Below are 16737 nucleotides of genomic sequence, written 5' to 3'. Positions count from 1 at the left end.
TTTCAGAGGTGCGACTCCAGGCAGCGCCTAGTCTGGGTCCTCGGATGGGTGCAGCAACTTCATGCCAAAGAGTCCCTAATGAAACTTGATTACTGTGGTGTTGCGTGAGCTGGGTGGACAAGGTTGCTGATTGTCCTCTGGGCAAAATTCAAAGGCAAACAGGGTGTCTTCCATGTCTGGTTAGAAATACAAAAAATGTTTTGCGAAAGCAAATGTCATACACACACGCGAAAATAAAAAGTGAGGCTTTTAAATGAAATTCTAGAACGCATTATAAAGGGGAAATTTTGACCTAAAAAATTGCCAATGCAAAACACCTGTTGAGTACAGGAAGTAAGTGGGCCCCCGGTTCACGAGATTAATCCGTTCCCCGGTTGGGATCGTAACGCGAATTCACCGCATGGCGGTCAATCCAAACCTATGTTAATTCGCTAATGCATGTAAAATCCCCTGGTAAAAATATCAAAATTGTATATACATAATTAAAAAGGGTATCAAAATAGTATAACAAGTGCTACATATATATAATATACCGTATTTTCCGCACTATAAGGTGCACCGGATTATAAGGTGCACCCTCAATTAATTACATATTTTAAAACTTTTTCCATATATAAGGTGCACCGGGTTATATGGCGCACCCTCAATTAATGACATATTTTAAAACTTTTTCAATCCACATATAGTAATACTCAAAGTAATAACAATAATAACTCAAATAATAATAATAATAAATAGCAAAATAACTCAATGTCAATATGACCAACCTTGTTCAACTCTAAACACATAAAAGAAACAGGTAACGCTTACTTTATCAGTTTATTCCCCATCTACGAATCCCAATCTCAATATTGATCCATATATAAGGCGCATCTGATTATAAGGCGCATCATCAGCTTTTTGAAAAAATTAAGGCTTTTAGGTGCGCCTTGTAGTGCTCAAAGTTCAGTACATGTACACAATTAAAAACATTACAAATTAAAAATAGAAAGAGGATTTATTTACTGTTATGCGACAAGCTTGTTATGCCATATTCCCTAGTGAGGCTAGGCTAGGTTAGCGTTCTACCTATTTCTTGATGATCTCCAGCTTCGTTTCCATGTAAATCATCTTCTTCTCGATTTTACACAATAATTACCAACAACGAACCAATGAGGTAGGAAACAAAAATACCAATAGCCAACACTTTATTTCTATTAATCTGTTACAATCGCAAACGATTACTCGACGCAATGTTCTGTCACTGGTGAGCTCGAACCAGCGGCGCATCCGCTAATCTCAAAATTTCTTTCAGGGATTGTTTCATATACTGAGTAACGTTGACTATATAGTATTTCGCAAGGCTAACACAAACTTGATACCGCTGCGTAAGTATCTAAAGAAGCCAGTATTGAGCTGCCTTCAGGGACTCTGTGTGGTCGGATTGATCTCTTCCGAGTCAACATCCGCTTTGCAGACGAACTGCCGAGTGACATTGTGTAAACTCGTGTCGCTACTCGAGAAGCTTATCCGGGCTTCCCGCAAGCAAACGTCACGGCGAAGCTTCAAGCCGCTTTCCAGGTCAAACACGTCGACTAGTAAAACAAACGGCGCTTGTCTAATCCCGCACTGAACATATTTCACTTGAAAGCGGTGCGTTTTTCAACGGGATCCGTCGGGTGACGACGAGTAACGTCGAGGAAATTCCTGCAGAATTTCAGACTGAGATGTCTACCGTTGAAAGGCGTTTCCTCAACTCCCGTTGTCCTCGCAGCTTTTGGTGAACTTGGGCTCGGCTGAGCGCCTGAAGCTTACTTGGCTCAGCGGAAGCCCTTTGACCCGTGAAGATCATCTGCTGATCCCTACAAGAGTGACGGCCACCTCTGAACATCTTTGTTACGCTAAATAAAGACTCTGAAGTGAAAAAATAAAATAAAATCGTCCCTATTCTTACTTAAAAAATGACCGTACCAGGACAGCTAACAGCAGCTCGTGTTAGCTGCGGTTGTTATGGCATGATTTTCAATAAAAGAAGCGAGCAGACTGAACCAACGTCCAAATCCTTTCTTGTTCAAACATGGGAATATTATTAAAACGGAGAGGATCATGTAGAAGTTATGACATCTCAATAGAGACCTAAGTGCACTGGTTGGAGAATATGGAAATGTATTCCATTTTGCTCGTTTATTAATTGCTGTCTACACATGATCACAAAGTTTTTGGACCACGGATGGCGTGGAACTTCGGGTATTTATAGCGAAATGAACTCGAGCTGCATCGCGAAGAAAATGAAAAACAACTGCTTCAAGCGCATTCAATGTTACACTGGTGCAGCATTCACTGACAATGTGGGAAATCTGAAGCACTTAACCCGCAACAAACATATTACTTACAGATATAAACACAAGAAAATATGAACAATTTCCACAGTTGTAATTTTTTAAATAGAAGCTTTAACTTTAAAATTAAGGGTGCATCCCATATTTGGTGAATTACAGTAATTGTTTATAGACTTTGGTGCTGGCTTTGCTAGCTCGCAAGTTTGTGGAGATCCTCCCAACTGGCAGACGACTAACAAGCTGGGTCGTGGCATCATGTTCTCTCTCGGGAATTTATACAAGAACACCAAATTGTTCTGTAAATTGTGGCATCCATGAAAGAAGTATTTTCAGTGTAGATATAGCTAGCTAGCTACCTAACTGAAAAGTACATTTATTTAACATTACAGCTCCACAGTTCAGTACGACAAAGTTCTCAGACATACAGAAACAAACTTACATATTTGACGAATCTACGAAGACACGAGAAACTATGAACTATGATAATAAATAATTGTCAGAAATCTGGGGAAATAATATTCGTATAATTCTATTTTCAGGTCTTTATTTACTTTGGCCATCCTGCCCTCCAAGATGCTGATAAATCCTCGTTAAACCGACAAGGTTCTCAAAGAACTTCGCCCGTTGAGAGTCGACGGTTTGATCATCCGGAACCGGACACACGTCTTTGATTATAGCAGTCGTTTGCAGTCTTGGGAAAGGCCTGATTGAAAACTACTGCGGGTGGGGTGGGCGGGGGCCAGATCATCTTGACGTGGCGTAATCGCCGCCGAAGGCCGGAATGTTTGCAGTTCCAGTAAAATGTTTTTCATCTCCACAAAGCCTCCTGGACAGCTCTTGGTTGCACAAGCTGCCGATGCGGAAACTCGACACATTGCCGGTTTTTATTAGGTTGGTTTTTGGCAGGCCGCGGGAATTGTTTTGTATAATAGTTTATGATTGATCCCATTTCATGTGGCGGTCACTTGTATTTGTGACGTACACGTTTTTATGAGATGAATACCTCTGGCATCGCTTTCTTTTGGACAATATGGTATCACTACATGCTGATGATACGCTGATGAAGAAAATTCTGGCAGGTCCGGTCAGCGCTACGGTCTCCTTTCATTTCAAAGAGACATTTTCAAAACAAAATGTATAGTAGCATAGAGGAACATGTTGTTACCTTTCATGTCACAGCGCAGGTTCAATTCTTTCCAAGTGTGCCAAAACCCAGCCGCTGGAGGTCAAAAACCGGATTAACGGGAGGATTTTGTCAGGAAGGACATCTGGAATAAAAGCAAATCAAGCAAGTGGCTCACACAAAAGAGCTCAAATCTTAACCAATCTTCTTCAGACGAAGGCTTGCCCGGCCTTAAATGTTTTTCCTAATGTAAGACAAGCTACAAGCTCCTTCAGATGTCACAATTCTCTTGTGATCTTCAGACTTTTAAGGAATCATTCTTCTAAGGATGAGGCAGAATTTAGAGGATTTAAACTTCTTATAAAAGTTCACGGTTGGCTTTAAGGGTAAATTTAGGGAGCAACCTACTACGGAATTTGGAGTAAAACATTTTTGGTTCGCAAACTTATTTGAACGTACCTGCAAATACATTTGAATGTATTTGTAGGCTTTATAGAAAAAAAGGTATAGAAGAAAACTGGCAGCGCTGGTCCAATTGGTGCATATTAAAATATAAAGATATAAAGCAATATAAAGAATAAATAACACAATTTAAGTTTAAATACAAGAGAGGAAATTTCACAGTTTCACAGGAGCGCAATCATTGTTATACTGTATTCTGTGAGTTCTTGTTTTGTAAAAGCTGTCCCTGAGTCTGTTTGTCCAACTTTTTTGAGCCCCGTATCACCGATCAGAAGTCAACAGTTTGAAGGAATGAGTTGTCTGAAAATCTTCATAATTCCATAATATCGATAATTGACTTTTGCATGTGCATCCCCCTTTGGCATTATGGGAAAAAAATGCTAAATGGACATGTGGCCCAGTGGCCAAGTTTACAAGTCCAAAAAGTTTATTCGATTCCTAACTGCACAATTCCATAGACCATAACCTTTTGAGGTGAATTTCAATGGACCATCTCTAAACTTCCGAAAGCAACTTTCAATCTGTTTCAGTACTACACACCTTCTGTTCTCAACAAGGATTTGGTGTTTGATCCATGCATCCACCAATACAGTTCTTGGTTTAAACACAAGTGCACCAATTATCATACTGTTACCGTTCTGAAATCCATGAGGCCAAAACGATACTTAACACTTTATCAGAAGTAGCGTGCAACTGCAAGGTTTCGAGACTACCAGGGTCTCGACGAGCAGCTTTTGGAACAAGACTTTTTGCAGGGAGCATGTTTAGCGCTTGTGTCTGGAGTTGCAGTGAGGAAGTTGTACAACGGAGCCGTGATTGAAGGCCCGCCGACAGCTTTGGGACTAACTGAATTCCTCCCACTCCTCTCACTTACGTTCCCGCATCGGGACAAAGCAAGCCCACAAGCATTTATTGTGGTCAGTGTGTCAGTTCTATAAATATTTTCTCAAGGCAGGGAGCGTTTGCGGCAATGCGAGGAGACGCTTTTCCTAGCGGTGGCGGGCCTGTGGGACACGTGCACCTGGAGTTGCGAGCGCCTCCGATGACACTTGGAGGGGTGGATGTGATGCATTGGTTGGGAGGAGATTGCGCTTGACGTGTCCCGCGCCTCGGTCGGGAAAGGGTCACTGGGAGTTTGCGGTGTTTTGCGCACGTTAACGCGGGACAGATGCTTTGTCAGCGTCACCGTGCCTTCGTGTAAGGTTTCTTGGGGGAGACTCTTCTTACTCTGGCCAAGCGAGCGAACACATGGGCATGTCTGTTCTCTCCGGGAAAACAAGGCCCGGGAATGACATAATGACCACCCCGCTCGGGATGATGTAGTGAAATGCGATACGGACTGTGTTCCGAGAGAACGCCAGAAGACAAACCGTTGGATTCCACAGAAGAGTTTTGTTTTGGTTTTGTACCTTGTTTATGTGGAGTTTGTGAAACTCTGACTGAGTGCTGCGTTTTAGTGGTGAGGTGGATTTTAAAATGAGTTTCTGGTTTAAGTTAAATTCTTACATATATTAGCGATAGAATACGGTGCAAAAAAATGTCCACTTACCTACAAATTCGGGAGTTTCAACAGTCTCTCAGTTTTGGCTCTCATGAGTTATACCATACCATGGCATCGTTTAGACCACCCTGTTTATCGTATGCCGTTCCCAACCACAAGATCTATGATCGGGACCGTCCTATAGCAGAGGTCGTAGGGGTAGGAGACTTCGGTTCTTCGAGAGCCAAATCCTGCCTATTTTCGATGTCTCGCTCGCCTTTCACACCTGGTTCAAAGAATCAGCTGACCAACAAGCCCTGCGGAAGCCTGATAACGATCCGGATCATTTCAATCAGGTGTGTTGAATGTGAGACACATCAAAAACAGGGAGGGTACGGCTCTCGAGGAACTGGAGTTCCCTACCACTGTCCTACAGTGAGGACCTCTGTCATGAAGTCTAACGTCAAGGACAAACCTTTGACATGTCTCATTTGAATAAAACAACAAGCAGATCAATTTTCAAATATATCTGCATTGACTTTATTCATGTACTGCACAGAAGTTCATTGCGCTATCGTTCTATATGACAATAATGACGATTATTATATACTACAAAAACGGTTGCATAAATAATTTAAATGTGGAAATAAAAAATAAATATGAAGTTCATTCTTTTGTTTGTGGAAATCGGATCCCTCACCGCCCTCCGGGTGACACCTGAACCTCCCTAACCTGGCGAGGGCGCCGCTCAGGTATGATATGTACAATCAATGACAAATGCTTTCCAGTTGCTCATTTTTAAAAGTCAAAAATACGCGAGCATCGTCAGGATGCTTTCGATTTGGTGGGTAGTGACGGAAGCGTTGGGGGGGGGGGGGCTCTGGTTAACCCCCGCCTCGTCCACAATAAAAAGGCGGTGCGTCTTCATGGCGTATCTACAGACTGACAGGAGGAGGATCGCTCTTTTATCAGGTCCGTTCACGGGTTCGCTGGATTGGTAATTCCAAGGAATGCTGAGGGCACGTCATCAGCTGAGCACGCCACAGCACCATCGAGGCCCTCGGGGGGCCCCGGAAGAAGGAAGAGGTGGGAGGCCGCTTTCCGAAGCTGTCACCATCCCGCCATTGGAGCCTCCCCACCCCCCTGAGCCGCCGGCGTCCCGTCTAGGCAGAAGCGGATGGATTACGGCCCCTTTGGTGCACCTTGTCGGCCTTAAATGCAGCATGGGAGCAAAGCGTTGTGTGTTTGTACAGATGGCTTCGAGGGCCCGGCGGGAAGGATGTTTGCTACGCTTCAGATGCGTTTATATCAGGACGAGGACCCGTTGCCGCGTTTCCTCGTAACGAGCGAAGACATTTTAAGGTTCGTCATGCAGAAAAGAAATCTGAGATTGGGTGAAAAAAAGTCAGCCCAGCTTGCGGAGTCGCTCTTGCGTGTCCTCTCCGACGGAGGGATCGGTCGGGTTGTTTGCGTTGTGGAGAACTCAATTTAATACGAGTTGTCTGTCAACGGCGTGTTGTTCTTGTTCCGATCTTGGGACGAGCGGCCGTGCTTCTTATTGCGGGGCGGCCGCGGGATCTCCTTGGCCTCGGACTGGTTGTGGTGAGGCCGGAAGCGCTTGCACTTGCAGGAGGTAACCACGCGGATCTTGTAAGTCCGAGTGTTGCCGTTGGGACAGTGCAGTTGTACCCGGCGGGTCCGCGAGTGCGCCGGGATGCAACGGTAGTCCGAGGCCCCGCCGCCGGTCCTCCACCATTTTCCGCGGCCGATGGAATTGGGCATGAGGTGCGTGGGCAGGCACTGGCCCGAGCATACCAGCTCCTTCACCGGCTTGGCGCTACGACAGGATCCGTCTGTGATGTAACGGGTGGAACGCAGCTCCCTGCAGCTCAGATCCGAGGCGCCTGGGAAGCAACGGCGGGATATTGTCGTTACGCTCGGTTACAAGACAAACGCTGGAAAAATATCACCGTTAACTTCAACTGATGGTAAATGATTCAACAAATTGACACAAGGGATCAAGCGCAAGTACTTTGTTACTGTAATTGAGAAGTGGGATTTTCTGGGTGTCTTCATAATTTATTTGTCTGACAACTTTTTAAAAATGTGTTCTACCTACATTTGAAAACATACCAATCTTTACTCCGTTTATAATGTCAAAAGAAACTGAACTGTTGATAGCGAGCATTCAGGTTCATCTTTGATGTTAGCTTCCGTTGCATGGTTGGCCCTCTCTTCCACAAATGAGAAATACATTATCTATCTTTCAAGTTCTCACTGATAAACAGCTCTCTTATTTCGTCAACATTCTCAAATGGCATGAAGGATCTTTGAACGTATTGCTTCTTTTTAAAGCCTTCAAAGAGTTTATACGAATCCTGGATCAAATATGTTTAACGTAGTATAGTGCCCAAATTGAAACGAATTCCCCAACTACGATTGATGAAACGTGCTAAGAGCTGAACTGATATTTTGAGGTGGAAAAAGAAGGAAAGCAGCAACATTAAAGAAGGTGAACCAGGTGGCAGACAACATCAAAATCATTGAAGGAAATAAACCTCACATTTTTGTGATTTTATGGCATCAAATGCCTTGTGAAAGCATCAAAAAGAAAAACAGTTCCTGGTTTTCAAAAATGCATCAAATGTGGGGGAATAAAAACACATGGGCCCTATTTTATTCAAGAATTTATCTTTGTAGTTTGTCAGTTGCCTGCTATGTGGACAGATTTTGATTTTGAGTCAATGCGAGCTACCGCATCCGCCTCACAGTTCTTCTATTTATGGAGGTTGAAATCTGCGAAATGATTTCATTCGATAACAATAAAATAGTACAGTATAAATTTAAAGACTCAGGCTAGGATGGGGTCGAATGAGGTCCCCCAGGATGGCAAACTTTTAATATGCTTGGGCTCTTGTAAGGAACTGTTTTGATCGCAGTTCTCCACATGAATAAGTGGCCTTGACTCAACTTTGTTACAGTTGGCTTGCATTTTTTTTTTTCTAATGTTCAGCAGATTACCTAAGAGCCTCGGGATTTTCTAATTTGCCTTTTGGTTGCTATTGACTAAATCAGTGTTCCCCAAGGCACATCTTTTATGTTGGGAAAATCTCACGGCACAATACCACTCATTTTCCGCACAATAAATTGCGCATGATTATATGGCGCACCTTAAATGAATGACCAATTTTACAATTATTTTTACATCTATATATATATAAGGCACACCTCATTATAAGGTGCATAGAATAGAAGCTACATGTAGTGGCTGCATTAGGCCTCCACTAGATGGAGCTGCGCTAAAGGGAATGGCAACAAAACAATCAGATAAGCCAAACTTTTTAAACAGAAAATAAGAATAAAGATGATTTGTGGAAATCTGAAGTATGGGATAAAATACCTCTTAAATTGTTGAGACAAATGCCAAGATGACTCGAGTTTAAAAGAATATAATTATCATTCAATTAAATGCTAAACTTGCATTTAAAGTAATATATTCTTGTGTTAATTTAAAAACAGTTTCTGGATTTGACAAAATTGCATTTTCTTTTACAAAAAACACATTTGTTTGCACCTTGTATCCATTTAAATTGCTTCAAAATTGGAGCATATAAAGCGTATCAAAATTTCATACTCGTTATAAAAATTTTAATTGTAAAAATATACAATATAAAATATATATAGAAATGCAGTGGTAAAAATTGAAGAACTTACATGCCGATTAAGTTATTTTATCTTTTTTGTCCCTCACGAATGAAAACTCACGGTTTATGCGCTGTATAAGGCGCACTTTTGAGAAAATTGAAGGCTATTAGGTGCGTAAAATAAGTACCGTATTTATGGAAATAACAATGTGTATGTAGCTAAAATGTAGCTTCTCCAAAGACGATTTAACTGGTCAACCTGCCATATCGCTGACGTGGATTGAAGGAGAAAGTTTTAGGTCACTCAATTTGCTTTAATTAAAGAAAAATTAATTCTCGCAGTCGTCGGGACTGACCGGACTTAACAAATGTTCAAGTTTAAGGTGTTATTCAACACGAATGAGTTATTTTTCTACTTCAAAATGAACTCGTGCAAAACTGCCCATCCCTAATTGTAAAATTGGGTCCTAACATCACAAGAGAATTTGCTTTTCTAGATGGAGAAAAACAAGCGTATTTAGTCAAGCTGGAAGTTGCGAAGAGGAGCGTTTGTTAATTTAATTTCATCGGCGGTCCCCGGTGGCTAAGACCTCCGGGCGCAGACGTCCAGCTGGCAGCAGTCAGCTGATGCGGATGCGCCAGTAAAGCGCTCCATCAAACCTAATGGAGCTCGGATCTTCAGGGGAGGCCTGGCACACCAAGCCAAGCTGGCCCCGGAAAACTAAACGGCCGTCCGCTGAAGAAAAAGACCTGAGAAAACAACCTCATCTTAAATTTCGCCCGCATCTTTTGAGCCAACGCATGTTGTTGTTTTTTTCGGTCTTGTTTCTTTCTATTGGCGGTGCGTTAAAAGGGCCGTCCCGACAACGGGCGAGGGATCTGCTTTCCCGTGGGCCCGCTTCACAAAAAGGGACCAACAAAAGGATTCATGAGAAGCGACTTCCGTTTTATTCTCCCCAAGAAAACCCGATCCCCATGTTTTCTCTGTGGCCGCAATACACAACCGCGGCTCGCACGATCGCTCTGAGGTTGGCTTGGCTTATAACTTTGATTTACTAGCCAATCGAGGACATTTGGTTGGGGGGGCGTCATGGCCAAAAAAACCCTGCTGAGACCCCACGGAGGAAAGAAAGCGCCATAGGTGGCCAAAGTCCTAATGCTAATGAAGAAGCGCATATGCTTTTGCTGAAAAACACGCACACACACACATACACATATATATATATATATATATATATATATATATATATATATATATATATATATATATATATATATATATATATATAACTGCAAATTTTTTCTCATGCGTTGAACCCTGCATCTTGTAGTCGATTGCAGATTAGCTGCTGTTTTTTTTTAACTAACCACTAGGAGGCAGTCTCCCAAACAAATGGAGATTGAAGAAGACGCTATCGGAGTATTGATTTTGGGTTTAAACTGCTATTTTACTCGCCACTAGCGGGCACTCTGCGTTAGTAAATGCAAATTGGAATGTTACTGTTTTGTTGGTGCAGTATTCTTACAATCCGAGTGTGGTGGTGTAATGTTGAAAATACGTTGGTGATGCACTTGTTTCTAAACGGGCAGGTATGTTCCGTCTGTGTTGAAAACTTTGAAAAGAAAGTTTTAAATAAGAACAAACATTTTAAAAACATTCATGCACCATCTTTTTGTTTAACTCTTTCAGTGCCAAACGTTATGGGAGCCAATATATTTAGCATTTTCACTCATCTTTCAAGGCCAACAGTGGCATATCTATGTAAATATAGGTGGTAAGTTACCACCCATATTTACATAGACACATGTTACCACTGGTAACATATGAAAGATTGACTTCCATTCTTCAGTTAGAATTGATGTCGGTAACAGCTGCGTTGTAAGTGTGGAAACACTCCCATCTAATGGTCGCAGATGTCACTACAGTGCTCAATTGCCTTATATTAGGTCAGCATTAGTCAAGGGTGTCAGCTACCTTCTATAAAAAAATGTATTTGATGAGAATTTTATTACTTATTGTTATTATTTTAAAAGACAAGAATTATCATGAATGAGTTATTACTATTATAATTACATTAAATGTTACATGTGGTATGTGTCTTTTGTTTTTAAAACTGAAACAAATTTAGATTGCATTCATATTTCCATTTCAGACCTCCAACTTCATTAGAAGTTACTAAAAATTCTGTTTCGTTTTTACCTAATCATACTTTTGACCGCAATCGGCCAGTATGGTTCACAATTTTTCCATATTTTCTGCTCTTCACACAACGTTGACTTAGCATTAGCAACAGTAATAATATTAGCGGTAGCCACTGTTTTGCTAACCGGTCAAACGTAGTCACATGACGCACACATTTGCAGGCGTCCTGTCTTAAATTTAGGCTTCTTTGAAATTAACTTGACAATAATAAATAATCATGACTAAATGGATCTGGATTGGGGCACACGCTCTGAGTGGGAACTTTTTTCAAGCGAGAAGATGGATGGGAATATCTGTTCAAATAATAATAATGGGAATAAAACTACAGTCATCAGAAAATAAAACCAATCCGGTAAAGCACAAACCTTTAAACCCAACTTAAAATAGTCATTAAGTATTTGGAAAGCACACAGGCAAAAGAAGACCTCAAATCTTTGGCGTTTTAGCTCAAGCTCAATTTTCCATCCCGGGCCCACAGGTGGGAATCATTCTAAAAGGCAGCGTTGCGTTAAAAAAGCAATTTCCAAAGCCCCCTCGTGGATATTCGCAGCCAGAAGACAGCCGGTGTTTTCTATTAAGGTCGACATGTTACTGCAATCAGAGGCTTGCGCCCCTAAGCGGAGCTTGACTAATAGTGTCAAGCGAGACGAGCAATAAACTGATGAACAAATGAGAGGGTTCCGATGTCTGTGTCCAGGCTCCGCTTCCACCCGTGTCAGAGGAGCAACCGCAGGAATGTGTGTGTGTGTGTGTGTGTATGTGTGTGTGTGTGTGTGTGTGTAAATTTGATGGAAGCCGTTTGAAAAGCAAAAGAAAGAGGAGTTTAAGTGGGATAATTAGAGCAGCTTTGATCATTTTTTTTTTCCATTTATAAATGGTCAAAATGTGGTGTGCAAAAATCCCGTTGACACGCAAGCTCAGTCACCCTTTCAAGAAAAAAGAACCGTTTTTTTTGTGTAACTTTAAATGCAACAATAGGCAAGAGTAGGAATATCCGGGGAAAAAAATGAAATCGTGAAAGGATCGACTAATGGGAGCGTTCCAATTTTGATAATATTTCCGTTTTTGCCTGCAGGCTTTCTGACAATCAAACATGGCACTTACATGGAAAACACGCAAATTATGACAAGCCAAATTAGTTTCACGTGCTTGATCCCCATATTCAAAAGATAACTCAGATGCACTGAATGATTACAGGTTAAGAATATTCCTCACACTGCAAAAAAACGACGCTTTTAAAAAGGTAAGAAAAATATACTCGTTAAATCAAGCAAAAATTATATTGGCAAAAAATTATCGATTTTTTTTGTTTAAAAACTGCATCCATACTTCAAATACACCTCCATAAAAACAGCATTTCTTGTTCTAATTACAAACAAGCACTAATAAAAACCCAATAACCTGTTATAATAACTTAAGCTTATTAAGGCGGAGGGGAAAAAAAACGCTCGGAGCACAATAACTGCCTGATAAGCCGAAATATTTTGGCAGAGAAGCAGCGTTTTTGCCTGCTTTTGAAACATTTCACCTTCACACTCAACTATTTCAAGTAAAGGATAGAAGAGGGGACTTACTGTAGGAAACGGAGTTGCTGGTTCTCCCGCCCGTCTTGGCCCGGTTGTTGTTGTTATTCACGGTGGCGTTATTGCTGTTGCGCGTGTAGTCCCGTATGAACTCGGTGCCATCGTTGGACACCTGCCTCCAAGCCTTGGTGGAGGCGCAGCAGCATCCGCGGAGCAGCAGGAGGCTGAGGAGCAGCGGAGGAGCGGCGTGCATGCTGCGGCCGGGAGGACGACGGCGAAGTGGGCCAAGTGGGGGAGGTGGATGGATGGATGGCCGGGCTTCTTGTGGAGGGCTGAGGGACGCGCTCGCGCCTCTTAAAGACTCTGGTGGGAGGCTGCCAATTAGGTGGTGACGTCGAGGGAGGGGGAGGGGCCCCGGTGCCGGGGCCCTCGCGCTTCATGATGTTGCACGTTTTTCCTTATGATGACGCAACGGTGGGAGCCGCCAAAAGTGCATCCAAATCCTGCTCTTCTTCTGCGAACGTACTTGAACGCTTTTGAATGTTTCTAGGCCTAGTTAATGTTCAAATCCAAGTTAGTAATTGTCAAACTAAGCATTTGTTGTTGTAATTTTCAGTCTAAAACTCCATTACTTTCCTGATTAAACAGATTTGTGTAATGGAATTCAACTTTTCTGACATTTTACCCGTTACAATGTTATTTCTCAACCGAACAACCCAAATCGTTACATTCAACATTTGATTTTTTTGAACAGTTAAGTATCAAATATATTGATTGTTTTGGTGCTCTGATTAACTCATTGATTTCCAAAAATATGTTTAATGTTAAAAGTCCACACATTCCATCTCTGGTATTTACCTATATACTACATAGCTCTATTTTTTCAAATATCTAAATATGTCTGGTACTAAATGCATTAAGTGTTAAAGTAATGTTACTTTGAGTAATTAAGTATGAAGGTAATCAATGATTTCATGACATTAAAGCAGAGGTTTCCAACCTACGGCCTGGGAGCCTTGGTGTAATATTTTTAAAAATAACTATTATGTAGACAATGTATAGTTGCTTGCTTGATTTATTTTATTGACTGTTTGAATTAATAATATATATTTAAAAAAAACAACAACGACAAGATGACCCTCACACGTTTCTTTTCTTCCAGCCCTTGGAGAAAAAGGTTTGGACGCCCAACATTAGGGTATTTTATATTTTTATATTTTATATATATATATATATATATATATATATATATATATATATATATATATATATATATATATATATGAAAATATATATAAATAACCACCACGCCCGAGGAAAACAACAAGAAATGACTGAAATGACAAGTTAATAATTTGCCATGCACTCCCACTCATAGAGGGCCCACCCCCACATGCTACTAATGTAGCTGTGGTGCTAATGGCGACCTCTTTACAGTGCTAGGCTAGCTTAGCAGTACTAGCGCTACTCCAGGTAATCTTCTGCACTGCTTCCAGAATATGGACAGTGAAAATTACCGAGGGAATAGTTGACATGCCCACCAAAAGGATCACAGTGGCAGCAAAGGACTACTTTTCTCTAAATGAAGCTCCTCCTTGATGCGCATGATGCCACCAGATGGCACACACCTTTTTTCACTTTTTAGACTGATAACAGGACTGATTTGAAAAGTAGTATTCATGAATGAATTAATAAAGATGTAGTATGAAGTCCCCACTGAAAACCCAGGTACTAAAATACAAAGCCCGGCGCTATTTGTGGATCTGGTTCAAATTAGACATTGTTGACGGAGAGCCTCTTGGCATCCTTAGCTTGTCAGCGCTATGACGAGCGTTGACAGATGGAGCCTCCTCGGAGGAAAGAGAAGCATTCCAAATTAAGATCTCATCCGCGTTCTCCCCGCGGACTCGGTTTAGCATCAGAATGACATGTCGGCCTCTTCGCGTTTGCCCCCGGAGACCCGAAGGTCCCTCTAGTCTTGGCCTTTTTATTTCTCGGCGCTGCTGCCGCTCTTTGATTTGTCAAACATAAAAATCAAGGATGAGGTTGACAGAGCCAGCAAAAGTGAGCCTGCACAGGTCCGCTCCTGCTCCATATGAGCTCAGCGTGATAAGCGCTGCCCTTTCTTTGGTCCAAGTGACTTTTTTGATTCATTGTTCGGCTCTTTCTCACCCTCAATGCGAGTGCAAAACAAGGTGAAATTTCATTCGATTAAAAGGCTGATACGCGTGTCTGGTGAGTGGGGAAACACTGCCCCCTAGAGGGCAACGAAGGAAAGGCAATGTCCAGGGCCATTTAGTATAAAACGAAATAAAAAGGTTGCAAAAAGTACATATCTTAAGAAAACGATGACGTCACAAAATCGTACACAATCTGTTTTGTTTACTACGAAGTTATCATGATGGTATAGAAAATAAATTGCAACTGGTGGATACAAAGGGTTAATTGCACCTCTTCCGTGAAAATCATTTCATTTTATGGCTCGATTAAATTGATCGCGAGATCGATAAAAAGACACGCACTCACACCCTTGTAATACATTATTAATTTTCGGACCAATTATTGGATCACGATGATCTCTCATGGCACGACAATGTTTCATTTAAAAGTGTCTCTGCTGCTTTTAATAACCATGAAAATGAAAAGTACAAACCAGAAAACAACTGGAAAACTCCATAAGAAAACTGAGGACAAAGTAATTAAAAAATCGAACCAATTCTGGATTCTGGAGTTTTCTTCCTCACGCAGGTACTTTGTATTAAGAGAAGAAAAAAATCCTGACTAGATGAAGCCCATGTGTCTTTTGGATTGTGTGAAGTAGTGCCAAGCTCTTCCGATTAGCATCTCGCGACAGACGTCAGTCACAATATCCATTTGGACGTTTATGACTCCCCCTCGAAGCCCCCCCGGGCCCTGCTTCGCGTTTTTGTTTTTTTAATCATCGTTGCAGTAAAACAACAATCAGATGCTCACCACATTGGAAGAAAGCCTGCAGCGCTGCAGCTGATGGCAGAGCGCAACTTTCATTTAAGTTGAGAAGAGCGCTTTAGGTCTATAAATTAAGCGTTGAAAGCTGCTTGCTGTGCTCATTGTTTTGGGTTTTTTTTTTTGGCCTTTGTTTTATGTTTTAGGCTCAACCACATTAATGGCTGAGAACTGTTATTTTTGTATTAGCAGATTTGTTTGGCTCTTAATTCATTACTAAAGCTATCAAAAGTTAAAACTAATTTGCCACCCCTTTAATCTGAATTTGCCATCAAAGTGAAAAAACGTTTAACTTGATTTCTTTTCGTTTCTTAGAACAGAAAGTCGCCATTTCAAATGACTTTAGTTTTGTGTCATGTCTGCGATCTGCTGTTTTTCTACAAAATTAAACAACTGCATAAACACGGTGATCCCATCATTTAAGACACAAATATGCCGCAAAACAACATTGGGCATGAAGGTGTTAATTGTGTCAAAGAAGATAGAGGACTTGTACATAACATTACCGTATTTTCCGCACTATAAGGCGCACCGGATTATAAGGCGCATCCTCAATTAATGACATTTTTTAAAACTTTTTCCATGTATAAGGCGCACCGGATTATAAGGCGCACCCTCAATTAATGGACATATTTCAAAACATTTTCAATCACAATATCGTAATACTCAAAGTAATAACAATAATAACTCAAATAATAACAAATGATAACTCAATGTCAATATGACCAAGCTTGTTCAACTGTAAACACACAAAAGAAACAAGTAAAGCTTACTTTATCAGTTTTTTCCCTATCTACAAATCTCAATATTGATCCATATACAGGGCGCACCTGATTATAAGGCGCACCATCAGCTTTTTAAAAATATTAAGGCTTTTGGGTGCGCCTTATAGTGCGGAAAATACGGTAATTGTCTGCATTGAAATGAATCAAAGTTCATCTGTTCAAGCTCCGGAATATATCAGCTTTAAAAATAAAAATAAATAAGGCTTTTAGGTGC

At 41.2% G+C, this 16737-nt stretch overlaps 2 protein-coding genes across 3 annotated transcripts in view; both read right to left on the bottom strand.

Moving 5' to 3' along the window:
- Positions 1 to 16737, bottom strand: part of dusp3a (dual specificity phosphatase 3a) — a 63975-nt gene that overhangs the window by 30222 nt on the left and 17016 nt on the right. For both annotated transcript variants that reach the window (XR_015868402.1, XR_015868403.1), the window contains exon 4: positions 3484 to 3586. The gene's annotated coding sequence lies outside the window, so the exon portion shown is untranslated. The remainder of the gene's footprint in view (positions 1 to 3483; positions 3587 to 16737) is intronic.
- Positions 5900 to 13094, bottom strand: sost (sclerostin). Its single transcript, XM_088439214.1, has 2 exons — positions 12805 to 13094; positions 5900 to 7287 (listed from the first exon to the last, which is right to left on the bottom strand). The coding sequence occupies exons 1-2, from the start codon at positions 13004 to 13006 to the stop codon at positions 6872 to 6874; spliced, it is 618 nt and encodes a 205-aa protein (XP_088295340.1). The 5' UTR covers positions 13007 to 13094; the 3' UTR covers positions 5900 to 6871.

Source organism: Hippichthys cyanospilos, chromosome 17, assembly GCF_059441005.1.
Source record: "Hippichthys cyanospilos isolate Australia breed blue-spotted pipefish chromosome 17, RoL_Hcya_1.0, whole genome shotgun sequence".
Classification (NCBI taxonomy): domain Eukaryota; kingdom Metazoa; phylum Chordata; class Actinopteri; order Syngnathiformes; family Syngnathidae; genus Hippichthys; species Hippichthys cyanospilos.
The sequence above is the reverse complement of the archived record's forward strand: the minus strand, read 5'-3'. Positions and strand labels throughout refer to the sequence as shown.